Source organism: Microcebus murinus, chromosome 15 (assembly GCF_040939455.1).
Source record: "Microcebus murinus isolate Inina chromosome 15, M.murinus_Inina_mat1.0, whole genome shotgun sequence".
In the NCBI taxonomy this organism is placed as follows: domain Eukaryota; kingdom Metazoa; phylum Chordata; class Mammalia; order Primates; family Cheirogaleidae; genus Microcebus; species Microcebus murinus.
Window position 1 is genome coordinate 6324697 of NC_134118.1, and position 26384 is coordinate 6351080.

At 43.4% G+C, this 26384-nt stretch overlaps 1 protein-coding gene across 1 annotated transcript in view; it reads right to left on the bottom strand.

Moving 5' to 3' along the window:
- The window catches only part of F13A1 (coagulation factor XIII A chain), a 161320-nt gene that overhangs the window by 40969 nt on the left and 93967 nt on the right, over positions 1-26384 (bottom strand). The window contains exons 7-10 of the mRNA XM_012737725.3: positions 23885-24059; positions 21285-21423; positions 4741-4844; positions 3296-3384 (exon numbers count right to left, since the gene is read on the bottom strand). Coding sequence (XP_012593179.2) covers positions 3296-3384; positions 4741-4844; positions 21285-21423; positions 23885-24059 — 507 coding nt within the window. The remainder of the gene's footprint in view (positions 1-3295; positions 3385-4740; positions 4845-21284; positions 21424-23884; positions 24060-26384) is intronic.

The window sequence follows — 26384 nt, forward strand, 5'->3', positions numbered from 1 at the left end:
CAAAATAAACAAGTTTGAATTGAGAAGGAAGAATGCACAGAGAGACCTCTGCACAGGTTGTACACAGAACTGCCGGCCAGAGCTGAGGAGGGCTTAGCCTCTGGAGCGAGGGGGTGGTTAACGTGGCCTTGTGGTGGTGGCGTCATTGCTGCCGTGAGAATCATGTCAGTGTTAGGGAGGGAAAGTAGGAGTGTGCACATGTACACACATGTGTGCATGCCGTACTGTGCATGTGCGCGTGTGTAAGTCTGGGGTGGAGTAGGGTGAAGGGACAAGAGAGCCAATTAGAAGAAGGTAAGACAAAGAGAACCACCTTTACTAAGATGAGGAGAATTCTCCGCTGAGAACCCCAAGTGCTTAGTGAACATGGGACCCGGAAGATGACTCCAGGCACGCAGAGCTGCTCCGCTCTCCTCTCACCTCTGGAAGCCTTAGGCCGCCATGAGATGGGGACAGAAAAGGCAGATGGGCTTTCAGAACTGAAGGAACCACCACAGCGGTGAGGCCTGAGAAGGGAGGGCTGGAGAAACAGCTTCAAGCCCTGCAGAAGTGCAGGGATGTGGAAGATAAACGTCCAGGATGGGGGAGGAGAGGAGAAGGCGCAGAGTGGGGGTGCCTTGGAAGCACACCCCTCTCCTGCTGGGTCCTGTTTTCACTCAAGGAAACCAAGGCCTTCGGAAAACTACAACGCAGTCATTGAACATGATGCTCAATCTGGCCGGGAAATGAGCAGGGGATGACCCAGAAGTCAGCGCGCTGAGAGGGGGGACAGGCGAACTCCCGCGGGCGCCCGGGCGGCACAGCCTCGCTGCTGCAAGGAGGGGGCAGGAAAGGGGAGGGCGCCGCAGCCGCAGGCCTGAGGCACGTAGGCTCCATTAAAGTTTCCTTCGACGCCCCTCACGGGGTCCTACTTTGGGCCCCTTGAGGAAAGATTCCTCATACACTTCTCCTCAGCTCAAGCGTCTCTTACAAACGGCTCAGCCCTGGAGCTCAGCCCGTGCCAAGGCAACAAATTGTACTCTCTGTCAGACACGCCTCTGCAGTGGGTGAGAAAGGAGTAATTATAACCTGCAAATCCTGGTGACATTCATAACACCCGATCTATATTTAATAATAGCAAAAAGCATTCGCATTAACAGCTATTAGGCAGTTCACTTGTGCAGGGAGGCCCTTCCTCTCTCCTCTTTGCAGCAATAAAGTATAATAAAAAGATGAACACAGGCTTTGTGGATTTTAGAGTGATTTCCCCTTAAGAGGTTCTCAGAGCATCATAAATTACCAGATAGCAGCTGGGGAGGTTTGTATAAATCTTCAAATCCCAAAGTGAAATCAAGGGGATAAACTTCCTAGTCCAGTAAGCCTGGTCTCCCAAGGCGTCTACAAACTGCCGTGACAGGTGCGGAGGAGAGGAACGCTGTTCCTTTCGTGTATTTCAGGTTTCTGATTTCATAGCTCTCTGATAGCGACACTTATTTTACTCCCTAAGTGTTCTCAATCCTGCCGCCTCCTTCCCCTGCGGTTGCTGTTTGTCTAGTTCAGGGCCTTCTGTCCCCGGGACAGAGCGACAACCTGGCCCTCTAGCAGCTCTTGCCACCTTCGTGATCATCCCCTCCAATCCCTGCATGAGGCCACCAGCGCCCTGCGCACGCCACTCCCCAGTGACAACTCTCCCTCGCTTACGGGGTGAGGGGTAAATTTCTTGGGGCATGGGGTCCCCCAAGCTGAGTTCCTTCCGCCTTCATCTTCTGACATCCCAGCTGCGCCCCTGGTGTTCCAGCGAGTCTGCACAGCTCTCAGTTGCCCGCACACAGCTTTCGGATGCTCCAGCCATTCCCTCTGCCTACAGCTCCTTCCTTCCTCTGGCTTCTTCTAACCCCCTTTGCTTAATCATCCCTCCGCCCCATGGGCCCCACACTTCTCTGCCCCTGTTTACCGTGGCGACACTCCCACGGGGCATCGTTGTTGTCAGTTCTCAGGTTGCCCTCCCTCCCCTCCCCGGACAGTGTCTTGTGGTTTCTGCTGCCCTACTTCAGTTCCTGGCCCCTGTTTCTCAATTACTGAGTCTGTATGCACAATTGCAGGCCATGTGTCACCTACACTGCCCATCTGACAATTAGTTCCACAGCACTGCTTATATTGTTGTTATTGTTATTTCACTTTTGGTGTGTTTATGTCCTGTCACCTCACATCTAGAATTATGTTTCTTAAGGACACGAGCCTCTGAATTCCTCCAGCACAGTGCCTGATATGTATTATTAATAGTAATAACTATTTATTCCTTGTAGAGTAGTAGAGTGTAGTGGTTACTAGTGTGAGCTCAGGTGTCTGCTTGGCTTCACATCTTAGCACCGCTATTTATCAGCTAGATGATTGTGAAATGGTTACTGAGCCACTCTTTGCCTCAATTTTCTTTTCTGTAAAATGGGTAGAATTTTAATACATATTTTAAAGGGTTGCTGAGAGCATCAAATGGTAGACACAGTGAGAGACACTATTTCACTGTATTCATTGGTGCAAACGTGCTCTGGGGAAGTCCTGCCTCTCAGCCTCGTGCATACCCCACCCTTCCCAGCAGCCTCCCAGCCTTCTCCTTTACCTGACACCTCTTACCTTTAATTTGATATTCAAGGCTCTCCTTGGAGCATCCTTTAACAGCCTCCTCTGCTTCTGGACCCCACCTGGTTCTTCCAGAATTTCAGGCCCTTCACCCAAGTGTCCCCACCAAACCATTAGGTGGGCTGCACTGCCCAGTCAGAGCAGACCCCTGCAATCCCCCTTGCTTAGCAACTCAGCTCTCCCCGCCTCCCCTGGCCACGGGTGATGACCTGGAATGGCAGGACATGGATTGCATGGCCCAGTCTAAGACTGTGGTTTGGAAAACGTGTGGATTTTGTTTTTCATGGATTGCTGGGTTAGTCTCAGAGGGAAGCGGTACTCTCTGAAATTTCAATTCCTGGACCATCTCCACCACTATTTAGTTGAGTGATCCAGTTAGCCACTCAATTTCTCTGGAGCAGTTGACATCTACTTCTTAGGTGCAAAGAACTAAGGTAAGGTAGTAAAGGGTTTGTTTTTTTGGGAAAAAAAATCTCAAAACATCAAGAAAAGAAAAACGTTAAGTAAGAATTGCATTTAGCATTAAGAACTTGGAGGTTGGAATGATGCCAGTTAACTTTGTAAACACAAAGCATACACCACATACTGGGGACAGCCAGAAGTAACAACCTCTATCTCACTCTTCCGTGAGTTAAGAGGTTGGGGAGGGAACAACATTTCCCTCTAGCTCTTCACTTACCTCTGCAAAAACAAAGGGCGCATCGAACTGGAAGCAAACGTGGCCGTGCTTGATGGCTTGCACAGAGGCGGGGCCACACCGATACATGCCTGTAGCACACAGAGGAGGCGTGGGTGAGTATGTCGTCTCCAATCTGTCCAGATGTCGCACGGTTCATAGCACTGAGGGGGCCTCCATAGAGGCCAGCGTTCCCAGTGCCCTCCCTGATTTAGCCAGTACACTGTATGGCTCGAGAGGGCAGATGACCCATGTGTGGAATCAAGAGGGCTCTGTTGGCAATGCCTTCTCAAAGCTAAACTCGAAGCCATGGAAAGAATGTGAGGCAGCGCTATTCCTGGAGCTGCTCTGCCACTGCAAGCACACGCGCGCGTGTTGGTGCCATGCGGTCGGCTTACACAAGTGTTCACCCCTGTTCAGCTGGTGTCTGAAATGTGGGAAATGTTGATGTGTCCTTGGTGTGTGCGTTGCTGTTGTTGTTTGTTTTGATTTTTGTCTTTTGTTTTTGGACATATGTCAGGTTTAACTGGAGAATTTGGACATTAACGACACACGTGGGCCAACGTCTGCGGTGCATTCAGGAAGTCAGCAGGCTCATGTTACTCTTCTAAAATTCTTTAAATTTTAACCACCTATCCATAGCTAATAAGAAATTAGCCGCCCTTAGTCACCTCTGAAGTCTCCTCGTGATATATTATCCACAGCAGCAGGAAGTGTTGAACTTTCTTCTTTAGAGCCCAGTACAGTAATATAGTTCTATTATGAATATGCACTGAATGTTGATGCATCTCTCCTCTGTGTACACATCAGAATCTCATTTCAACACCTCAGGGCATAAACATAATGTCCCTAGTCCACTGATTTTTTTATATTATCATATTAAAGAGAGGTGGAGGCTTATAATATGATTTTACAAAAATCTGGGGGAGGCCAGAGCTGCCGCTGCTTAGCATAGTTGGCAAGTGAGAAGACAAATAACCACATCCGCAAGCTTTGGAAGAAATCACACAACATAAAAAGAAATCAGGTTCTGGAAAAAAACAACAATCTAAAGGATGATCTATAATTATTTTTTGAGTTCTCTATTTTCTCTACTGCCTTATAGCTTAGCACGGTGTGTCAGGAGGGCTGGAGTATATTTTATAGCCTAGTAAAAATGCTTACAAATATTTTTCCTGTCTTCAAAACTGCTTATCAAAGCAAGAGTAAATGAATTATATGTGTTAAATTTTATATTATTTTCCTAAAAGTTGTAAAATAATCAGGGTAGAGCTGACTATTGAAATGAAATTAAACCTGGTTCGCAGGGAGTTGTACATGTGCCTAAAAAGCACATTTCAGATGTCGGTTGCCAATGGGTGTGGTTTCCACACATCAAATGCAAGCGTAAAAGTGAAATAAAGATCAACGGTGAACAAGCAGTCCCCAGAGGGAGGATACAGTTTTACCGTCGCTGTTTTCCTGGGGGGTGCTGTCCACAGCTTGCCAGCCTCCGAATCCAACAGGAAGGTCAGGCCTTGTCATCCACGCTTCATTCCAGCAATGGTAGTTCCTTGGAAAACACAGCCATGAGAGGTTACACTTCCCATCACATTCAATGCTTCAAGAAATTAAAAAGTGACCCTAAATCCTGTGCATATGCTGTCTACGGATTACTGAAATGGAGTAAGCCAGATCTGGGGGCTCCAGGAGACACTCTGGGTCTTCATGTTTGCATGTGCTGGGCACCTCCATTCCCGCTGGCATCGTGGGGGCACTCACATGGCCGGATGTTCCTCTCCGCCTGCTAAGATCGGCTTCAAGGACACCCGGAGATATTTTAATAAACACATCAGACAGTTTTGATCTTAACCATTCTCTGTGGGCTAATAAAACAGAACTTACTATGTGCTGAAGGGGTGGAAAGAAAAGTTAACTGAAACTGAAATACTTATCTTTGAATTTTTTTATATAGTTCTGATGTAGAAAAGCATATTTCTTTGCAATAATTAAGCAATAAATACTTGTGTTTATGGTCTTTGACCATTGCCATAGAAACTGTAACATTAACTCCTGACTGTATTTCTCTACAATTTGTGGCAAATTTACATGTGGTGTTCAGCAGGAAGAACAGTGGTCAGGGTGAGTGTCTCCTCACCCTTCGTCAAAGGTGGGCAATCTAGGAGCTAAGGGCCATGCAACACTTCTCAGAATTTTGTATGTGACCCTTGAAGCAAGAGCATGAAATAAAATGTCATGATGAATTGTATTATTATGTCCTTGGAAAGACCTGAAATTATATGACAGTACAGAATCAAATGAGAGCACATTAACCCCTCAGCACCATAGAAAATGTTCACAGTAATAAGGGTTTAATAACAGGGGAGGTAGTTAAGGCAGTCTTTGTTTATGGCACTGATGAATTTCAGATCCAACTACCATGGATCCTTACTCTGGATGTCCTTCAATGTCACTAATTTGTGCGTGTTCCCATCTTTCTCAGAGTGTAGCCCATTTCTGATCGGCTCAGTTATGGGATATTAATTTAACCATGTGCCCCTTATGCACCAGGAACCTTGCTAGGTGCTGGAAATTCCAAGATGATCCAGACATAGATTCTTGCCCCAAAGACCTCACACGCTGGGAGGAATGACAGACATGTAAACCAATGATTAAAACAGGTCATAGGTTTGCTGTGGGGCGTAAATAAGCTAATACATGTTAGTATTTAGAATAGGGCTTGGCATGTGACACATGCTCAAAAATGGTGACTCTCAGACTTTTAAAAATCATTAATTGCAGTGATGCATGCTAACATGGAAGTTCATTTCAGGTGCAATGGAGTCTCAGTGGGCACAAGTCTCGGGGTGTTCGGGAAGGCTCCCCAGCAGAAGTGGTATTGATCTGAGTCCTGGAATGTAATTGGAAGTTTAGAAGGTCAAAAAAAGGAGACTAAAGTTTCAGGGGCATGAAATAGCCACTATGGTGTGTCTGGGAACAGCATGCCACTAGCTGTGGCTGGAGGGTAGCATGTGTGCATATTTGTGTGTAGGGGAGGACCATAGTGACATCAGGCAACCCACAAAACTAACCAATACATGCAAGGCTTCCTATGTACCAGGTGCTGTTCTAAAACCTTTGTGCACATTAACACATCTGATGTTCCCAGTGCCCCATGGAGCGATAGTGTTATAATTATCCCCAGTTTTCCAGGGAGCAAGCTGAAGCAGAGAGGGGTTGAGACCCTTGCCCAAGATCACACAGCCAGTGAGTGACAGAGTCCATGCTTTTAAACACTGAGCTGTGATATAGGTGAGGATAAGATGGTGAGATCCTTTTGTGCCAAATTAAATATTTGCGCTTTATTCTTAGGCAATAAGAGGCCATTGAAATAACGTAAGAAAGGCTAGATTTGCAGATCTGAGTTTGTGGAAGATGGGTGGAGAGGCAGGAGGAACCTGAGCCCAGTCCCTCTCTCCCCTCCCCCGACCCCTGCAGCCCGCAGTCCTCTTCAGTGGACCGAAAGCTTCCAGGGCAGAGGGGCCCTCACCTCAGGGAGGGGGAGAAGCCGTGGGAAGGTAATCCAACCAGCCTGTGGAGATGCCAGGGGCCTGGGCGACCTGGAAAAGACTTCTCTGTCCCCGGGAAGTACGATGGCTTTGTTTACCAAGACTCGGAATAAAAGGGGACGAGAAGAAGGTCTGTGGTGGGGTGGGCGATGGGCGGGCGCCCAGGATGAGGTTGTGCCTGCGGGAATCCAGGCGATGGGACCCCAGGGGCACTCTTGTGCATACAGGACACTCGGGATGGCAGAGCAGGAGGCCGAGGTCTGGCTGTCTTTACAGGTGATGCAGGAGGGTTGAGCAAAGGAGAGGAGTGAATGAAGGGGAGAGGGCAGTGTAGATTCTTCCTCAATAGTGGCCTGGGCTGTGAAGGGGAAGAGAGCATAGCGCAGTGGCCAGCACGCCACAGAAAGCAGGGGAGACCGATTTGATCGCCTGTAAGTTGGGAGGGCGAGGCCTGCTCCCGGAGGAAGGGGAGCAGGGGCAGTGAGCTGAGAGCAGCCCCGTGGGCTGGGAAGTGGGGCGGGTCGGGGGAGGGTGCAGAGGGGCCGGGAAGGTGTGCGGGTCTCCGAGCAGGAGCACGACCGGTTCCCGCCTGGGAGTCCCCATCTTTTCTGGAGGCTGGAAGGAAGGTCCCTGCGCGTAGCCAGCAGTGACCCCGCCAGCCTCCCCTGGAAGAGCCCCCGTCGCCCCATCAGGCAGAGGGCCCCAGGGGGAAGCGGCAGTGAAACCCGGGTGACCCCGAATGGGCCGGCCCTGCTTCCCACCCGCCACCCGAGATTAATGCGCTCCAGAACAGCCTCATTTAAATTCCAATCTCCCTGGCAAGGTTAGCCTGCGACAAGATAAATATGCTTTGTACTTCAGATCTCAAGTGAAGACTTTTCTTTGAGAATATTTCTTTTCAAATGCTCAGGATCTGGGGACAAGTTTTATTTCTCTCACTCTGACATCGAATGAGCTACCCGTGACCTCTTCCAGTTTCACCTGTGGCTGAGACGTCACCGTGTGTTTAAGGTGGGAGAGTTTGCTGGCAGGGCCGGAAGCTTGCAAAGGCGAGGGTGGGAATGCTCCCCGTGCGGCCGGGCCTCGCGGCGAGTGGAAAGCTGGTGGCAGCGGCCCAGACCGGCCAGGAGCCGAGCGAGGGGCAGGCCCCTCCATGGCCGTGGGATTCCTTTCACCGTGCGGTCCTCTCTGCCAGGAACGGCCACCAGAGACGTGCCCCGCGAGGCTCCCCTTGGACCGATGTCACACAATTCTGCCCATAAATGCCCACATTCCACATCCCAAGTTCCCCCATGAAAGCGGCTCATGTTTACAGACATTTCTTCCCCTTGTTTTGTTTTGTTATTGTTTGTTTTTAAACATGTAAATGACTTCTAGAGAAATTTCAGTGGAAAGGGGAAAAAATTGTCTCTGGCTTTCACGAGATATTTAATGATTTTGATGCAATTCACACATGTGTTGGAGGGTCTAAATTTCCAGACACAGTAGTGTCATTTCCCTTTGGGCCGAAAAGCTTCCTTTAGCACTTCTTTTAAAACATTTTAATTGACACATAATAATTGTATATATTCAAGAAGTACAAAGTGATGATTTGCTATATTTATACATTGTGAGATGATTAAATCAAGCTGATTAACATATCTGTCACCTCACATACTTTTTGTTTGTCGTGAGAACATTTGAAGTGTACTGTCTTAGCAATTTTAAAACATGCACTGCATTATCATTAACTATAGTAACCACACTGTGCATTAGATCCCAAACACTTATTTCTCTTGTACAGACTTTTCTTAATTCTATCTACTGACTCTATAGGTTGGGAAATAGATACTGATTCCTGAAACGCTACTTCTGATTTTAAAGCTTCTTTATGTAGATCTACAGTAGTCTCTCTGTGGGTGCCCGAATCCACTTTGGGGGCTCTGCTTGTCTTGTTCACCCCCATCCCAGCACCGGAGCAGGGCCAGGCCTCCAGGAGGGGCTGTTAAGTATTGGTTAAATGAATGATGAGGACATCTCGCAAAGTAATTTAATTAAATGTTTGTTGGATTGTTTCTTCTTAAGACTCAATTATATTTTCTAAGAGTCTGCATTTGAAACCTGAGTTCTCACTATACAGTCAGAATGTATAGTGTCCCTTTATAGGTAAAAAAAATTATGAACTTCCAAAATGATCTAATTTCCTCATTGCCTCTTTTTAAAGAAGCAGTGTAGAAATTAAAATAAAGATCCTATTTTATTGATAGTTGTTTAATTCAAATGGAACAGCTTTTAGGGGGTTAATGGTGGAGATGACAAGTGAAGAACACATCTCTGCTTTATGCTACTTCTCGTATGTTCCGTGCAGTGACAGCTAGTAATTTTTAGAACTCCTTTCAAGGATGCCAATAATTCAGCAGAAATGGTACAAAGGATCCAAGAATCTTCACCAAAGACAGAACTTCACTAGAAAAATAGCACCGTGCCCTGCTGGCAGACCCTAGCTACATGGGACCTCACAGCATTGGTTTAGTTTATCCTTTGATTTCATAAACCCATTTGCTTTGAATTTGTGCACAGGAAATAATCACACAAATGTGAAGACAAGACTGTACATAAGAAAATTTATCTTAGTGTAATGTATAAGAAGGGAAAATTGGAAGCAACCTAACTGTCCAAGATCTGATTAGGTATTCTGAAACTCAAAATAGAATCCTATTCAGCCATAAAAATGCAGATCTATATTTATTAGACAGGAAAGACGTCATGGCATATTAGTGTTTTAAAATATCACTACAGAACACCATGTACAGTGTATGTGTTCATTGTATGCATATATAAGTGTGGAAGCCAGAATTTTAAATGACTCCTGCTACCCTCCTCTTTGCATAATTCCCTCCTCTGAGTGTAGGAGAAATCTGTGAAGAGGAAGGGCTATCACTCCTGTGATCATGTTACTTTACCCATCAAGGAGGATTTTGTAGTTGTAATTAAGGTTACTAATCTGTTGCCTTTGAGTTAATTAGATGGGAGATTATCAGGGTGGTTCTCACCTAATCAAATGAGCCCCTTAAATCTGGGTCTAGAGGTTAGAGACAGAGCAAGTCAGGAATTCCAAGCAGAGACTTTCTCCTGCTAACCTTGAAGAAGATGGAAGCTTCCATGAGTTCTACAGCAGCAAGGAACTGAATTCTTCCAAGAACCCGAATGAGCTTGGTAGAGGACCCTGAATTTCAGATAGGACAACAGTCCCAGCCAACACATGGGTTGCAGTCACATGACACCCTGAGCAGGGAACCCAGCCAGCCCATGCCCAAAGTCCTGATCCATAGAAACTGCTTGATGATAAGTTTGTATTGTTTTAAGCTGCTCAGTTTGTGGTACTTTAGTATGCATCAATAAAAAATGCCCATAATATGCAAAGAGTCATATTAAAGAATGTTTAATGAAATGTTATGGATGTTCAGAGTAGTTAGAAAGTGGATGATTCTTACTTTGGTATTTTTTTCTGCAATTTTTGAAGTTTTTTTACAGTAAACATGTATTAGTTTCCCCCCCAAAACATTCAGAGGACTACTTTCCCCCCCAAAAAAGGTAAAGCACAGTTCAAAATCTTTCCTGGCTAAGGCCACATCCGGAGGGGCAGAAGCACATGGGATGGTGGAGAGCTGGCCAGAGAACACAGCTGAGACCAACATGAGCTCCGGGGCTCTGTGTGCCATGTGTTCAAAGAAAATAAAGTAGTTAATTTAAACAAAGAGTCCTTTACTGCCTTTAACTTGGCTAACTGTTTAGACGCTCCACAGGGTCATCCCATTTGCAATCTGTCCAGAAAGGTTTCAGAGAAGAAGAGTTCTTAAAAGAGAAGGAAGAGATATGGGTTTGTAATTTTATTTGTGTAGCTTTATTAGGGCTTAGGGGAGAACACAGATAAGATTGAGAGAAAGCCCTGGAGGAGATGTCTTGGACCAACGCCAAATGTAAGCAAAGTATTTGAATTCTTTTCTTGAACAAATGGTAGAGGGTGGAAGAAAGGCACTGGTCTATCTTGCAAATTGTGCATGTGTAGCATATAGGCAGAGCCCCACCTCTTGGGTTCTGCTAATACACTCCAAATATAGGCAAGATATTGGTGACAGAAATGACAGCACATCCTGGGATTATTGAACTCTGGCCATTCCAATGGCAGCAGGGAAGGGTCAGGCTGGGAGTTATTGGAAAGAAGTGGGAGCAATTTGGTGGACTCTAAGGCCTGTCTAACCAGACATTTGCAGGTGGAAATGAAAGCCTGGACTGAGAAAAAGCTTGTTGGTTAGGAAACACAATGAAGCAAGAGGAGACAAAGGAATTATTCAGAGGAAGGGAGCCATGCTGGAGGAGCGTTTGGTGGAGCTGGGAGTGGAGAGCACTCCACCATGACAGAGTGCGGCTGTTCACTGTTAAGGGCTAGTGGAGTGCTAAAACCAGGAAGGGGCATGTGGGTGCCCACTGGGTCACATTGGTCAGAAGCCAGAGGTAAAACCAGGTGGAGACCAGGCTGGTGCCCCTGTATTCCCTTAGGCTCAGCTACCTCGGTTCCCTCTGGCTGGGAGCTGGCTGGAGGGGCCAGGGGTGGCCAGTTGTGAATGGCCTCATTTGTATGGTGACTTCATGGGGAGATAATGGGGACAACATGGACATCCCAGCTCAGTAAATAACATTGTTGTAGGAACCAATTGCCCACCCAGAAAAAAGAAAAGTAATGAAGGTATTTGTTCTTGCTTGTCTTATGAAGGCAAAAGGTTCTGCGATGCTTGTTGAGAAGATGCTTGTTGGGCACAGTCTGCTGTAGCACAAGAGACACCAATGGAGGGGCTGCAGGTGGGGGGTGGACTTGGGGACTGTGTAACTCCCAATATAAAACCACGAGGTGTATTTATAGTAGGGGTAATAGTCAAAATAGTTAGTAACTGCTTGGACACAGACCTGAACCAACTGGATGCTGCAGTCAATAGAAAGGACACTGGCTCTCCATGCTGGTGTGGTCCTACCAGGGCATACTAGCTAAACCGGGTCCAGATGTACTCAATCACATGTGCAGCAAAATTAACAAGTCTCCATTTACAAAGTCTCCTGGGGGCCTGTCATTCCTGAGCCCTGAGAGTACCACCAGCCTTTCCGCTCTATTCTTAAACTTTATAGCAACTTTATTAATAGCAATATTTAGGAATATAAGGGATGCTCATCCAGGTTTCTTTTTTTCCCCTATTTTCATTGCTTCATCTCCTGTGATTATCTGTTTTTTTTAATGAAGTACTAGCAAATGGAAGAGAGAGAGAATGCACTAAATTTGGCAAAAATAAAACACAAACAAAGAAAAAAGAAACCCACAAATAAAGCAAAACGAAACAAGGCAAAAACCCCATTGAAAATGAAATAAGAAATTCTCAGAAGGTAGATGCCACCTGTCCACATGAACCACATTTGTCATCACTAATTAGCAGAAGGCCCTCTCGAGCTCTGCTGGGTTTCCTCTGCTGGGTTCATTTTGAAAATGAGACTTCATACCATTTTATTACTCTCACATAGCAAGTTAGGAATGGATACCCTGACTGAAAATGAAGAAAAGATTGGGTTTTGTGAATATTTGTCTGTAAAACTAATGTATAAAAAACTTTCTATGATAAATTCAGGCCAAGTTTCTCCATAATTTTTGAAGAGGGTTTTTTAAAAAAATATCCAGCCAATAGGCCCAGTAGGAACCAAAGTTACTGTTTTGCATTATAAAGCTATTTATGAATATGATATCCTAAAATTGATAGCTCTTATTTTTATAAAGTTTTTCTAGAGGCATTATTAATCAGCAAAAGAAATTAAATTACATTCAGTATAGCCTAGGTGGTGCATATTTTATTAGCTTCTGTTTATTTGAAAACTAGTAACCTTTGAATGATATATATAAAATACCTCTCATAGGCAAAATTTATGATTAACCAGAAGATGACAATTTTATATGGAAAATACCTTAGTGTGTTCTATGTGGTTTATTAGATGGTTCCCACTTTTTTCCCATTCTGCCTAATTTCCTGAGAAATACTTATAATGGCCTCTCACTTTTTACCATCCAATTCCCTCTTTGTTCACTGTCAAGTGAGACTTTCGTGGGAGAGGGGCTACAGACACTTTTTGGAGATCTTCCAGAACCAGGGGTAGGGTAGAGATGTGATAGGAATCAGAGAGTCTTGGGAAGTGATCTCCAACCTTCAAAGAGCAATGCCCCTGTCTAGTGTTTAAACAAATATTTTATAACATCCCTTCATTGTACTGAAAAGAAATCCAAAGATTGTTTTCTATATCCATAATTTCTAAAAGATCAAGATAATGCTCTATAATTTATAGGAGAAATGAAGAAATAAAAGAATAAACATAAATAATAAGTTTCAACATATATATGTCAGAAAGACTACTAGATGCCAAAAATAGCCCTACAAAATGTAAAACACCTGAGGGCTGTAGTAGATCCCCCCCCCCCATTTGATAGAAGCATTTGTGTAGTGGCTAAGAGTGGACTCTGGGAAGCACTTCCAGAATGGCAGAGTAATAACTTCTGCATTTCCCATGAGAACACTCACAAAGGTGATCAAAACTGACTTTTCCAGAACTCTAGAAATAAACCAAAAACTTGCAACAATCTGGGAAGCATTTGTTTAAGAAAAACAGATGAATGTCACTAAGAACAGTGAACTTCATAGTTTTAACTTGCTTTATTCCCACCCCTCTCTATAGCTCCATAGTAGTCTTAAAAACCAACATCTTCAGTAACTATGAAAATTTGCTGCCTGGAAACAAATGAAGGTGAAAAAATGGGTTTGGAATCCCCCTCCAAGCTCTCTTTTTCCAAATTGTCACTATTTACCTTGGCTGGCAGTTCTCCGAAAAGCTCCATTCTCAGGGCTTGTTTTTATTTCATCAGATTCAGAGTTCATTCTGTACAAATAGCTCTGCTCATAGAGTGTTTTTCATAAACAATTATAAGCAAATATAAGTTTAATATCACAGGTGCCTAAGGGGGCAATACCACTTGAGACTAACAAAAGGCTATGCCCCAAAGAAAGAAAAACCAGGGAATGTAATGTCCATAGGGGGATTTGTACAACTCTGACATAGATGGCCATACACATGTGCAGGGCTGTGAGCATGCCCAAGAAAACCCCAAGAAGGTCCTAACTCTCATCTCTGATTGACCTTGAGGCTCTGTTCATTCAGGAAGTGAAAGCTATGGCAGAATTGTAAACTTCTTGCTGGAGAATTAAAGACTTTCCATAACACACACAAAGCTTCTTGGTTAAGGCTAGGGCATTTTTGGCTCAAGGTATTTAAGAAATCTCTGTCCAACTGTTATCTGACTTCTAAGCTAACTCAGCATAGACTTCAGTGTCCAAATAAGATAAGAAATACAGACTTCACAGAATTAGTTCAGGAAATTCACTAAATAGATAAATAGCAGCAGAGGCAATAATAACAATAAAAGCAACAAGCATCATTGACAGACCCTGGGGAGCAGAAAATCTGATTTTAAGAATTGCCACATTATATTAATTAAAATGTCCAATTTTCAATAAGAAATTATAAGACACACAAAGAAATGGAAAAGTATAGCTCATATACAGAAAAGAAAAAGCAACCAAGAGAAATTTTCACTAAGGAAACCAAGACATTGGACTTACTAGACAAAGATTTTAAATCAGGTATTATAAACATATTCAAAGAACCAAGGGAAGTCATGAGAATAATCCCTTATCAAGTAGTGACTATCAATGAAAAAATAGTAATTATGAAGAGGAACCAATTATGAAGAGGAAATTCTGGAGCTGAAAAGCACACTAACTGAAATGAAAAATTCACTAGAGTGTTTCAGCAGTATAGTTAAGCAAGCAAAAGAGGAAAGAGTCAGTGAGCTTGAAGATAGACTAGTTGAAATAATCCAAACTAAATAATAGAAGAAGAAAAATGAACAAAGCCCCAGAGACATATGAGTTACAACAAGTATATCAATATATTCATAATGGGAGGCCCATAAGAACAGAAAAGAAGTAGCAGAAGGAATATTTAAAGAAATAATAGCCAAAAACTTTCTAAATTTGATGAAAGACATTACTATATGTATTGAAGATGTTAAAAAAACTCCAAGTATAATAAACTCAAAAAGATCTATACTTAAACACATGAAAGCCAACCTGTCAAAAGCTGAAGACAAAGTGAGAGTCTTTAAGACAGCATGAGAAAAGTGATTCATCATGCACAAGAGATCATCCATAAGGTAATTTTAGTCTTCTCTCTTATTTTCTTTCTTATTTTTTCTCTCTTCTCTACTTCTATTTCTACTTCACACTATATATAAAAGTTAATTCAAAATGGATCCTAGACCTAGATATAAGATCTAAAACTGCAAAATGCTTAGAAGAAAACAGAGGAGGAAATCTTTGTGACCTTGGATCAGGTTATGGTTTCTTCAATATGACACCAAAAGTATAAGCAACCACAGAATAAATAGAAAAATTGGATTTTATAAAAATTAATTAAAATCTTTAGTGGTTCAAAAGACATCATTGAGAAAAGAGAGCCCATAGATAGGAGAAAATATTTACAAATCACATATATGATAAAGCACTTGCATTCAGAATATATAAAGAACAATTACAATGCAATACAAAGACAACCTGGTTTTAAAATGGACAAGGATTTGAATAACCCTTCTGCCAAAGAAGATATATAAACAAAACCATAAAAAGATGCTCACCATTACTAGTTATTGGGGAAATACAAATTAAGCTCACAATGAGATGTCACTTCACACCCAATTGGATGGCTGTAATCAATAAACAGAAAATAACAACCATTGTCAAGAATATGGAGAAGTTGGAACCCTTGTGTATTGCTTGTGGGAAAGTAAAATGGAATATAAAATACAGTCTGGCCATTCCTCAAAAAATGTTAAACATAGAGTTACCATATAACTCAGAAATTTTACTCTTATGTATATACCCAAGAGAAATAAAAACGTGTTCACATAAAAACTTTTATAGTAGCATTATTCATAAGAGCCAAACACCCAAATGTAGAATGGATGAATGGATAAATAACATTTTGTTTATCCATATAATGAAATATTATTCCTCAATACAAAGGGATTTGGTACTGATGCACTCAATAACATAGATGAGCCTTGAACACATTCTGCTAAATGAAGGAAGCCGGACACAAAAGGCCACATGTTGTGTGATTCCACTTGTATGCAATGTCTACAATAAGCAAATTCATAGAGACAGAAAGTGGGTTAGTAGTTGCTGGGGTTGGAGGGATGCAGAGTGACTGCTAACAGGTATAGGGGGATGAAAATGTTCTGTGATTAGATAATAATGGTGGTTGCATAATACCATGAATATATTAAAAGCTACTGAATTCTGCACTTTAGAAGAGTGAATTTTGTGGTATATGAATGATATTTCAATAAGGATGTTATTTAAAAGAGAGTGGGCTCTAGAGCAGCCCCCTTGGCTCTATAATTCAGGCTCTTCTGCTCACTGACTGGGACCTTGGTTAAATTGCTGTGCCTCAGTTTCTCCATCTATAAATGAAGACAATAATATTAATCATCTTATGCTGTCAAAAGGCTTAAATGAGGTAATACATGTCAGCTTTTAGATCAGGGCCTGATACAAAGAAAGTATTTCATAAATATGAGCTATTTTTATTCTTTGAAGATGGAAAATAACTTTTTCAATTCTTTTCTCAACATCCTTGTGTGCATTCAATGTGTATCCTTAGTCCTCTAATGATAGAGCTCATGATCTGGTTCCAGGTGACTTCCAAAAACCAATTTGGCCAGAAATGTGGTTAATGAGATAATGTTTGGAAAGAAGTATCTTTAATGACTGTCTAGAATTGGTAACTTGGATGCACCATGGGATAATTTTATAAATCCTTAAGCATCTTTAAGCAATTTGGCCTAAATTCAGAATTTTTCTTCTATAATATTTTATTTGGAATTCATTTTCAGGTCATTCCATTTCATAGACAATGATTAAAACTGAAGAGAATTTAACAATATAAAAGTCCAACTAGCTGGATCATACAGAGCATCTAAAATAATGTAAAGGTGGAAGAGTCTGAATTTAAAAAATGTGTGTATAATGTGTGAACCACCATATGAGCACTAATGGTGCAATGAGAGTTAGTATTGCATGCTGGTTAGGGCAGGTTCCTGGGTTTGAAAGCTGGTTAATGTTTGCTCTAAAATTTGCTTTGAAAGAGATTTGTTTATAGATTAAGACTACACATTTCAGCACAGAGGTTTTTTTCTTTTTTTTTTTCATTTTTAAATTTTTCCAACTCACACCATTTATTCAGTCCTTGCTCTATGCCCTGCAGACTGTCCCATGCTGGCAAAACAAACAAAAATAAAATAGACTGGAAACCACTCTCCCAATGTGGGGGGTGAATTCTGGTGGGGGCAAACCAAGAGGAGGGCACCATCTTCCACCCCGAATCATCCCATCAGACTAGGTTGGCTCCAGCAGAAGGATACAGGGAAATGCTTTCATTTAGAAGGAGCGAAGCCTTTCATTGAAAAATCTTTCATGATCCTAGTAAGTGCCACCATCTCTGTCTTTTAAAATTGTTTCCATTTCCAGCGTGACCTTTGTATAATGAGGTGATCAAGCTGAGCTCTTCCGAGGCGAGGCCAAGCCACCACCTTCCCCCGCCCAGCCGAGTGAGCCTGACTCTCCCTCCTTGCCGAGCCCTCACACTCCTGCTCGCTATTTGCAGCTCAACACTGAGCAAGCGTCTTCATTAAACTGTCCACAGTGATTCATAGCTGCCTTTCCCTAGAGGTTACACATAATTCAGAACCCGTCAGCACACTGGGGACAGGCGGCCGAAATTGCTCCTTCCAGGATCTGTTACCTTGCTTTGCCCACTTGGAAATTCATTTGCTACCTGGGGGTCCAATTACTCTGCCCCCGCCCCTCCCCTGAACAGTCAAGGAGCCCAGCTGTGGCCTCCGTTGGCGCTGACAGTGGGTGCACTCCGTGCAAAGCTGCAGCCTCTGTGAGCCGAGGCTCTCGGAGGAGAAAATCCACATGCAGGGGACTTAGGGTGGGAAACCAGGAGGTGTGAAAATAAGCAGTCTGTCCCTGATGGTCTGTGGTAAGAAGGGGAGAGGTGTCAGAGCAAGGGATGGAATCCAAACTTGTCACTCCTGGCTTTGGAGTGCAATGTGCATAATAAACCCTCCTGCACGTTGCCAAGCTCTCCCTCGGAACGGCCCTCCTGGCTGACTTCCGCTTTTGGCACGGTGGGGTGGGGGGCTTGGCTGAGTCAATGGAGAAGAGGAAAGAGGACGCCCTGGGTCACTGGGACTTAACTGGACAGATCAAGTCATCACACGCTGTGGACCACTGTGAGCCACGTGTTGAAGAACAGGTGATGGAGGACGAGAGAGAGAGAGGGCATCTCACTGTCACCTTTCCTTGGGGAGGAGAGGGGCCTGAGCCACGCACAAACCAGGGGCGAGGAAGACAGGTTGGCTGGGTTTGTTGGGCCAGAGCCTGTGGAGGCAGGTGAGTCTGGGCTTTGGGGGAGGCCAATTGCACCTGCGACCCTTGCTAGGAGAGTCATTAAAGCACGTGTTGGCAGCCAACATTGCACTGACCCTGCAGAGCTCTGCTGATGTCCCGCAAATCACTCCTGCCCTCCCTTCAGACTCTGTTCAGACTCGAGGCCTCACCCTCGTCTTCCTCACCAGCCCTGCAGCTCAGGCAGCCCCTACTTCTTACCAGAGAAGTAAGAGCTCCTAGGGCACGGGCAAAGAACACGCTTGGCTCCCACACATCTGCCACTGAGCACCACTAAGGCAAGTGCTCTGCCTGGATGACCTCATTTGTTCTAGCCTCCCATCAGGAAACAGTAACTACTAAGATCACCCTCCTTCTACTAATGAAGAAACAGGAGTTCAGAGAGGTGAAGTCATTTTCTCAAAGCCACACAGCAAGTAACTGCCCAAGGTGGAGCTTGACGTGGGGTTGTGGCTGTGGTGACCACGTACTGGTTGATGTGTCCAAGGACAGCTCCCCTCAGCCTCTTCAACCCAGCCTCTCCCAAGCATACTCTTGGTTTTTGGGAACACCTATGGCTCCTAAGGTACACCAGTGTTTGTTCTAGGGAGGCACAAGTTCTGATTTTTTTTAAAAGATACCCCAAAGTGACAGAAATAGCATAATCATCTCAGGAAACTGGGCACCCCTCTTTCTCTGACTGTTTCGATGTGCTTAGGTTGATGGCAACATATTGCCTGCATGAAAGTCCAGCTGTGTGACGAATAACGAAGGCAATGAGAGCAGCTCACGCTCATTAGGCACCTGGTATGTTCTGCTTTGTGCTGAGGGAAGTAGGGCATGTTGTTGTCTTTACTTTAGAGGAGAAAGAAGCACAGAGAGGTTGTGTCTTGCCCAAGGTCACACAGCTGGTCAGTGGCAGAGCCAGGCCTTGGCCTCACACCTGATGGATCCCCTAATCCCTGAGCTGCATGGTCTGGGTGTGCCCTGAGTTGGGCTGGCATCAGCCCCGTGATCAGTCAGCATTTATTGAAAACCTACTACAAGCCAACCTAGTGGGGAGAAGAGGGGCCCAGGGCAGTGGTCTGCAGGTGAGGGTGGGTGAAGGTCCCAGACCAGAGAGCATGGTCCCAGGTGATGGCATATTTGAGGAAGGCACTGAAAGAGCAAGGATGTCAGGGGACAGAATTCAGAGCAGGGGGCTGGAAGAGGAAAGGGTGACCAGGAGCGAGGTCTAGCAGCTGCACAGTTTTGTATCAGTTCTGCTTAGGGCCTGGGGGGCTGTTTGTTGGGTGCCCCATAGGGCCTTATGATGGGGAGGAACTTGAGTCAAGGAGCAGCGAGGGGTAACTTCAACCTGCAGCTGGTTGCAAAGGCATTGGGAGTGTGTGTGTGTGTATGTGTGCGTGCGCGGAAGGAAGGGCTATGGAGTGGAGAATGCTAACTATTTCTCATTTTGCCATTTTTAACTACCACAATGGGCTTTGGGGAACTGTCTTGGTCTGTTTTTGTCATTCCATATACACGCAGGGCTGCTGTACTGTAGCTCCGCAGGCTTAAACGGTTCTTTAAATTTCTGTTCAATTTCCAGAGGGGAGGTTCTGTCTTGCCAGTGTTCTCCAGCTTACCGCTCGTCCCCTTCCAAGGAACTGCACTATTTTTTATCCATTGTAGCACTTTGCCACTAGCTCAGCAATTTCCATCTTTCAACATTCTCCAGTGAGCAGTTAGCAGTCCCGGAGTTACTACTGCTCCCATGACTGTGACCTGTTCCTGAGTCACAGGGGAGTCCAGGCATTTCTAACTTTTAATTTTATTTAAAATGAACTTATAACTTCCTACCATCACCATGTGGATGCTTTTACAACTGACAGTGTTTCAGCTTTATTGTTTGTAAAGAACAACTGTACGAGACACATTTTTGGCTCAGAAATTCTACCTAGTTCAAGGCCTGGCAACAGCTGAAATTATGCCCCAATTTCCTCCCTATAGACCTTCATAACTGCCCTTCCAATTTGGATTCAGGGTTTTTACCCTCGTTTTAGTGTTTTTATTTGAAATGAGGGTGGTTTCAAGGAAAAATAAAATTTCTTTGGGATCTTAAACTCCCTCTAGCTATCTCATGTTGTAGCCATTCATGGCAGTGAAAGGACCAAGTGGATGGTATTTAGAAACAATTCCAGCTTTATTTCCATTTCTATCTCTGGATGAAAGGTGAGGAAACAATCAAGAAGATCCTTCCTCATCTTTACATTCAAAGAGTAATCCTATACTGCAGAGGTAAAAAAACCCAAAGGGTTGTATTAATAGTTAAGGGTCAGAAGTGCTTGGGTTTATTCCCAGCTTATCAGATGTGTGACCTTGAGCAAACTTCTCTGGGCCTCAGTTTTCTCATCTGTATGTGGAGATTTTTTAATAGCACCCACCTGATAAAACTGTTGAAAGAATCAGGTAGGATGATGCACACACAGAGACGGGTACATAGCAAACGCTCATAAACGTCAGCTCTCCTACTCCCAAGTGACAGACAGCGAGCGCTTGGCTCCAGTACTTCTGCCACCAGCCGTAATGTTAACGTGCTAAGGTAAAGAGAACTGGTATAGGCATATATAGCAGTCAAAACCATGGCCTTTTTTGGTGGTTGGTGTTATAATGGATGACTGATTTTTATCACTGAGAACCCAAATTACTTGTTCAGTAACATTTCTAATTCATTAGCTAAAAAAAAAATTTTGACAGTCAGGCATTTCTGCCCATGCTATTGAAGGATCCTTAAAATAGAAGGGAAAGGAATATTAGACCAAGCCTGTCTTGTAGTAAATGTGTAATGTCACTATAATTTGATATGCCCTTATAAATCAAACTCACCACACCGAATCCTTGGTGAGCTTGGAATTCACGTTCCCATCTTCTTCCAGGAAGATGTCCATTTGCAAATTGGCATCGTTATCGTGGGCTGAGAAATAATTGGTAACAATTCTTGCTGGTATTCCAAGGCATCGTAAAACTGCAGGAAACAAGGACAGAACACAACTAAACACATCACCAAAATTAAATAAATACATAGCGAAAAATCCCTTCTCATATGGGACCTTCTTCTTTACCAACATGGAAAGCCCCTTTAGACAAGTTGTCCTCAAATGTTCCATACTGAAGAAAGGTGACCACTCAATCTCATGGGGGCTCTAGAGAGAAATGTTGGTACAAGAACAGCAGTTGGTGCCAAATGCAGCCAACTGGAATAGAATCCCAATAACAGGGTCCTAATTGTTTAGTTTCTGATCATATGATCATAAAATTAATATAATTTTAGTTCAGTGATTGGGCTATGTTCCTGAAAATAAAATTTTTAAAACCCAGCAAAAAGAAAGTTAGGAATTTGCAGAGCAGGTACTCAGTGGCATTTGCTCTCCTGGCTGGAATTTGCTCTGTGACACTCAGTGGAGGGTGACACCACAGATTCATTTTAATTGTTAGATAATAAATTACCTGGATACATCTCTTGCCATATGTACCTATTGATTAAACTTAATCCAAATGCCCTCGCTGGCTCCTGGGACGCGAGACATCAGGGCTCATTGAAAATAATTCAGCTGACAATTTTAAGATTAATGACTTGGCTTGCCTTTTTTTTTCTCTATCCTTTAGAATAGTTTAGCATTTTTAACCAAAGACTACCACCTCCTTCAACAGAACAAACAACCTTGGAAGTGCAAACTTGAGTCTGGATCTTAACACCTCAAACAAGGCCACCAGGGGCCTCCCTCTCCCCCTTCCTCTATTCACTTGCAGCCCTGTTCACCCTGCTCTTACCAGTGAAACAATTGCCACTCTCATCCTGTTTCTGGCTGAACGCTAATTCACATTATTACAAAATAAGAGTTGGTCAAGAGTCCACATTATTCATAATTTTAAGACAGGTGGAGGTCGACTTTGGAGCACCAGTTCCTCCTTCCCCCAAATTCCCTGTTCGGGTTTACTCTCTCGGCAACTTCCCCACAGTGTGTTTCTGCCTTTTCCTCATTTACCACCAATGCCTGTTTTTAGGCATAAATCAGATAACCCTTTTATACCAAAGGCATAGGTGGATGTAAGGTGCTCACTATCTTATCTGATTCTAGGTTGAAGGAATCACACTGGGATAGTGCCACAGTAGGCCTGGGAGGGCTTGGGTCCTTCCTGGTTTCCTAACATCATTTCACAAGAGTAGGTGCCTCTGTTGGGCAGCTGCTTCCTGGTCTCAGCTTGGGAGACTGGAGGGAGGGACAACCTCCACCCTTAACCCAACATGAAGTTCATGCTGCTAGCTGGAACTGCAGACCAGTGCTTCCAGAAGACTGACACTTTTGGCCTTTATTGCTTCCAGAAAACACATATTCCTTTAGCCCTTAGGTATATTTAAATAGCTAAGAACGTAACCTTATTCAGTTCGATGCCACAAGGAACAAAACTCATGTTTTCTTCCTACTTGGATCACTGACTAAGGCTTAGACTGCTGCACATTTGAGCTAAAACTGATAGTTTCATAATCATTTTTTAAAATGGTTTTACTCAAGCCTCCAGCCCCTCTTTGGTTTTTTGATTTAAAAAATGCTAACTAGGTAAAACCTTCTTTATTAATGATCAGGCAGAAAGGACATGCCGACTTGAGCTTAATGTTTCTCCAAGGCTGCAGAAATGGCATGTGAACGAAAATCATTACCAAGGATGAAGACATACTGAAATAAATGTATTTTTTAAAATATTCACTGAATTAATTGCAACATTGTCCAGGCCTGGAGAGGCAAATGCCATTTTGAAAAATGATGCACAAGGCTGGAAAGAATAATTCTGTTCCCGTATGTTTTCCTCTACAGATCGGGTGTGGGGCAGATTAAAAACTAGAGGGGAAGCGGGGAGGTGAGACTGTTGATTACGTTCTGGTCTCTGACTGCTCACGGGCATGGGGCACAAGTAAAAATGGAGATGAGACCACCTGCCACAATCCCTTCCATAGCTGGGACAAAAATTTAGTGGATATATTTATAAAACATCTCAACAATAAATAAGCAAATAAATATTTGTACAACTCTCAATAACAAATACATAGTATATATCTTTTCTTATTATTTATTATTTTAGGTTTTCCTATTTCAGTCTTTTACAAATGTGGTTACTGAACAGAAAGTGGCTTGTCTTCCCCTACATCCTCAGGTGGCCCCTGTGACTCTCCGTTTCTCTGGGTGTTGAAGGAAGATTATATGGGAACTGGTCCGTCATTCTTTCTATAAAGATTCTGCAGTCAGAGAGAAACTAGGAACATATTTGGCCCAGTAGAACTTAATTATGCATTGACTACATCCCAGAATGCTCTCCCATAAATTCTGTAGTGCCAACAGGGGCTGCTGAGTCACTTTGCCAGGTTATAGATAAAATGTTTTGAAGTAAAATTTCCTTTACATTAAAAAATTGCTCAGTTGGATACTTACATGTGTTAAAGACACCAGCAAAAACCCAGCACTGGCCGTACCGGACTGGATTCGCAGAGCTCTTGTATTCCAAGAGAATATCAACACTTCCAGTCCAGGCTGACGGGGGGACGCCATAGGCATAGATATTGTCCCAGGATCCAACGAGGACACCCTCATCATCTTTGGCATTAACCTAAATGACACCATGAGCCATGAGAAGGAAGGAAGTTCATCTAGAAGAGTCCTCCCTCCCCAGACTACGGCATGTGGTGAGCCAAGGCTTCCCTCGGTGCCTTTCATGTGTTCTGAGCAGGGAAAACAGTCCCATTTCTGTTCAATTCATTGTTGTGTTGTCAAGGAAAATGACGAGAAAACTAAGTGTGGGAGGGGAGACCAAATAACCACGACTGCCTCTTAAATAGCATCTTAGTGTGGAAGGTGAAGCTGAGTAGCAGACAGGAGGGGCCGAGACCTCTTCTCTGCATGACTGGGGGAAAGTACACAGAGGCACTTGGTTTGAGCTGGAATATTCCTGGAGCATGACATGAGGAATAAGACCTGCAAAAGAAAGAACTCAAGGAGGGATCTTGTCTTGGTGGAATGAAAACTCAAAACTGACAAATGAGAAAGTAGAGGTCTAATGGTTTTTTTACTTTTATTTTGAATGGCAGACTCTAATAAATTGAAAAAGTGAGCAGACACTGCCATTGGAACCACTAAGAGTTAGTAAGAAAACAGGTTCCCAGGGTAATCTTACAGTTGTTTTTTTTTAAAAAAAATTCACTTAAGCACTCTATGCTTGTTTAAAGTGATTAAAGTTTTATAATTTTGTTAAAAGGTATTTCTATTTACATAAAGGGGCTGCAATGTTATGGTTTAAATATGGAGGAAACTTAGCAGTGAAAGGTAATCTTGAATATTTGGAAAAACTTGCTGTGCCTTCAGACTATACCCACCTAGTAGCAGAAGACCTAAAATACAAGAGCAAAGACCTTTTATTGTCAGACAATAAAACAAAGGACAAGAAGTAACAGTTTTGAGGCATCCTGCCGGCCTTTTCTGGGTACTGCTGAATCTACGTCTCTCGTAACTTTCATCACCTTTAATATAGTTAGAAGAGTCTAGGTGGGCAGAGGTAGAAGTTTTTCCAAAAACTAGCACCACTTCAACAATTTTTATAGTTGACACGGCAATTGTTTAGAGCCTTGCTACTCAAAGTGTGGTCTGTGGACCAGCAGTATTGACATCCCCTGGAAGCTTGTTAGAAATGTCAATTGCCAGGCCCCTTCCAGGCCAGGCCCCTTCCAGACCTCATGCATAAGCGTCTGCATTTTAACAAGATCCCCCAGGTGATCTGTGTGCACAGCATAGAAGTAAGGGTTATGCTGAAAAGACATTAGCAAGCAATGTGAAACACATGGTTGAAGCATGTTTGTTTGAATTATGAAAACTACGGAAGAGATATATTAAAATAGGGTGAGTTTTTTATTTGTTTGCTGCCTCCCAGCTAACAGTTCAGCCTCAGCACCTGCCTAGACCCTTCTCTTTGGCTTGCTGCATTTAGTTGTAGAGGAACCTGCCTTTCTCACTGGTTCGAGAATTCATTGAGAACAGAGAAAAAAATCTTTGCCTTTTTGAATCTAGCAAGTATTAACAAAGAGTTGGTGCTCAATAGCTGTTCAATAATCACGGTATAGTCAACAAGTAAAGAAGCATTGTACATCTGAATGAGAATAAGAGCTTCTCCCTAGGGAGAGATGGACAAGAAGCCAATCAGTGGAAGTAAAGGTTCTTGATATTAAGACAGAAAAACACACAGGTAGAGTGGGGGTGGGGCCCAAAGGAGGTGGTAACCAGCCAGGTTGGAGGGTGGTGTGGTGGTGGAGTTGGGGGCTTAATAAAGGAGATGACATGCAAGCTGACCAGAAAAGCTCATCTACGTGGCAAAAACAGTTTGAATAAATGCTTGGTGTCATGAAACAATATGGTAGGTTCAGGGACCTACTAGTAGCTCTGCATGGGTATCATGTAAGTAGGCAATATTGGATGAAACAGAAAATACTAGAAGAAAACACCTTCCACTGTGAATGTCAAACCCTCCACTGAAACGTGAGATTTACTCCAGCACTGAGCGGTGTTTCCCCAAGAGGGTCCTTCTGGGGAGTGTTGTCTAGATTTGATTTGATTTGATTTGGACATACTATTTTTGGCTCAGTATCCAGTCAGGTTAAAGTGAAGAAAAGTTTTAGTAACTGCCCAGTTAATTTTTCCAATGTAGAAAACTATAATTCTTTGGAGGTTTCTAAAAGCCCTTGCTCAGCTAATTGCAAACTCATGCCTTTGATGCAAACTTTGACTGTAGCCTGTAGATTGATGAAATGACTGGGATATAGTTGGCTTTAGCCAACCGTTCTGGCTGTATTCATGATTAATACTTCTCCTTGCAGTTGGATTGATTATTTGAAAGTCTGTACCTATCATAATAAAGCCTGAAGAGTGTCTTAGTGTGCTATGATGT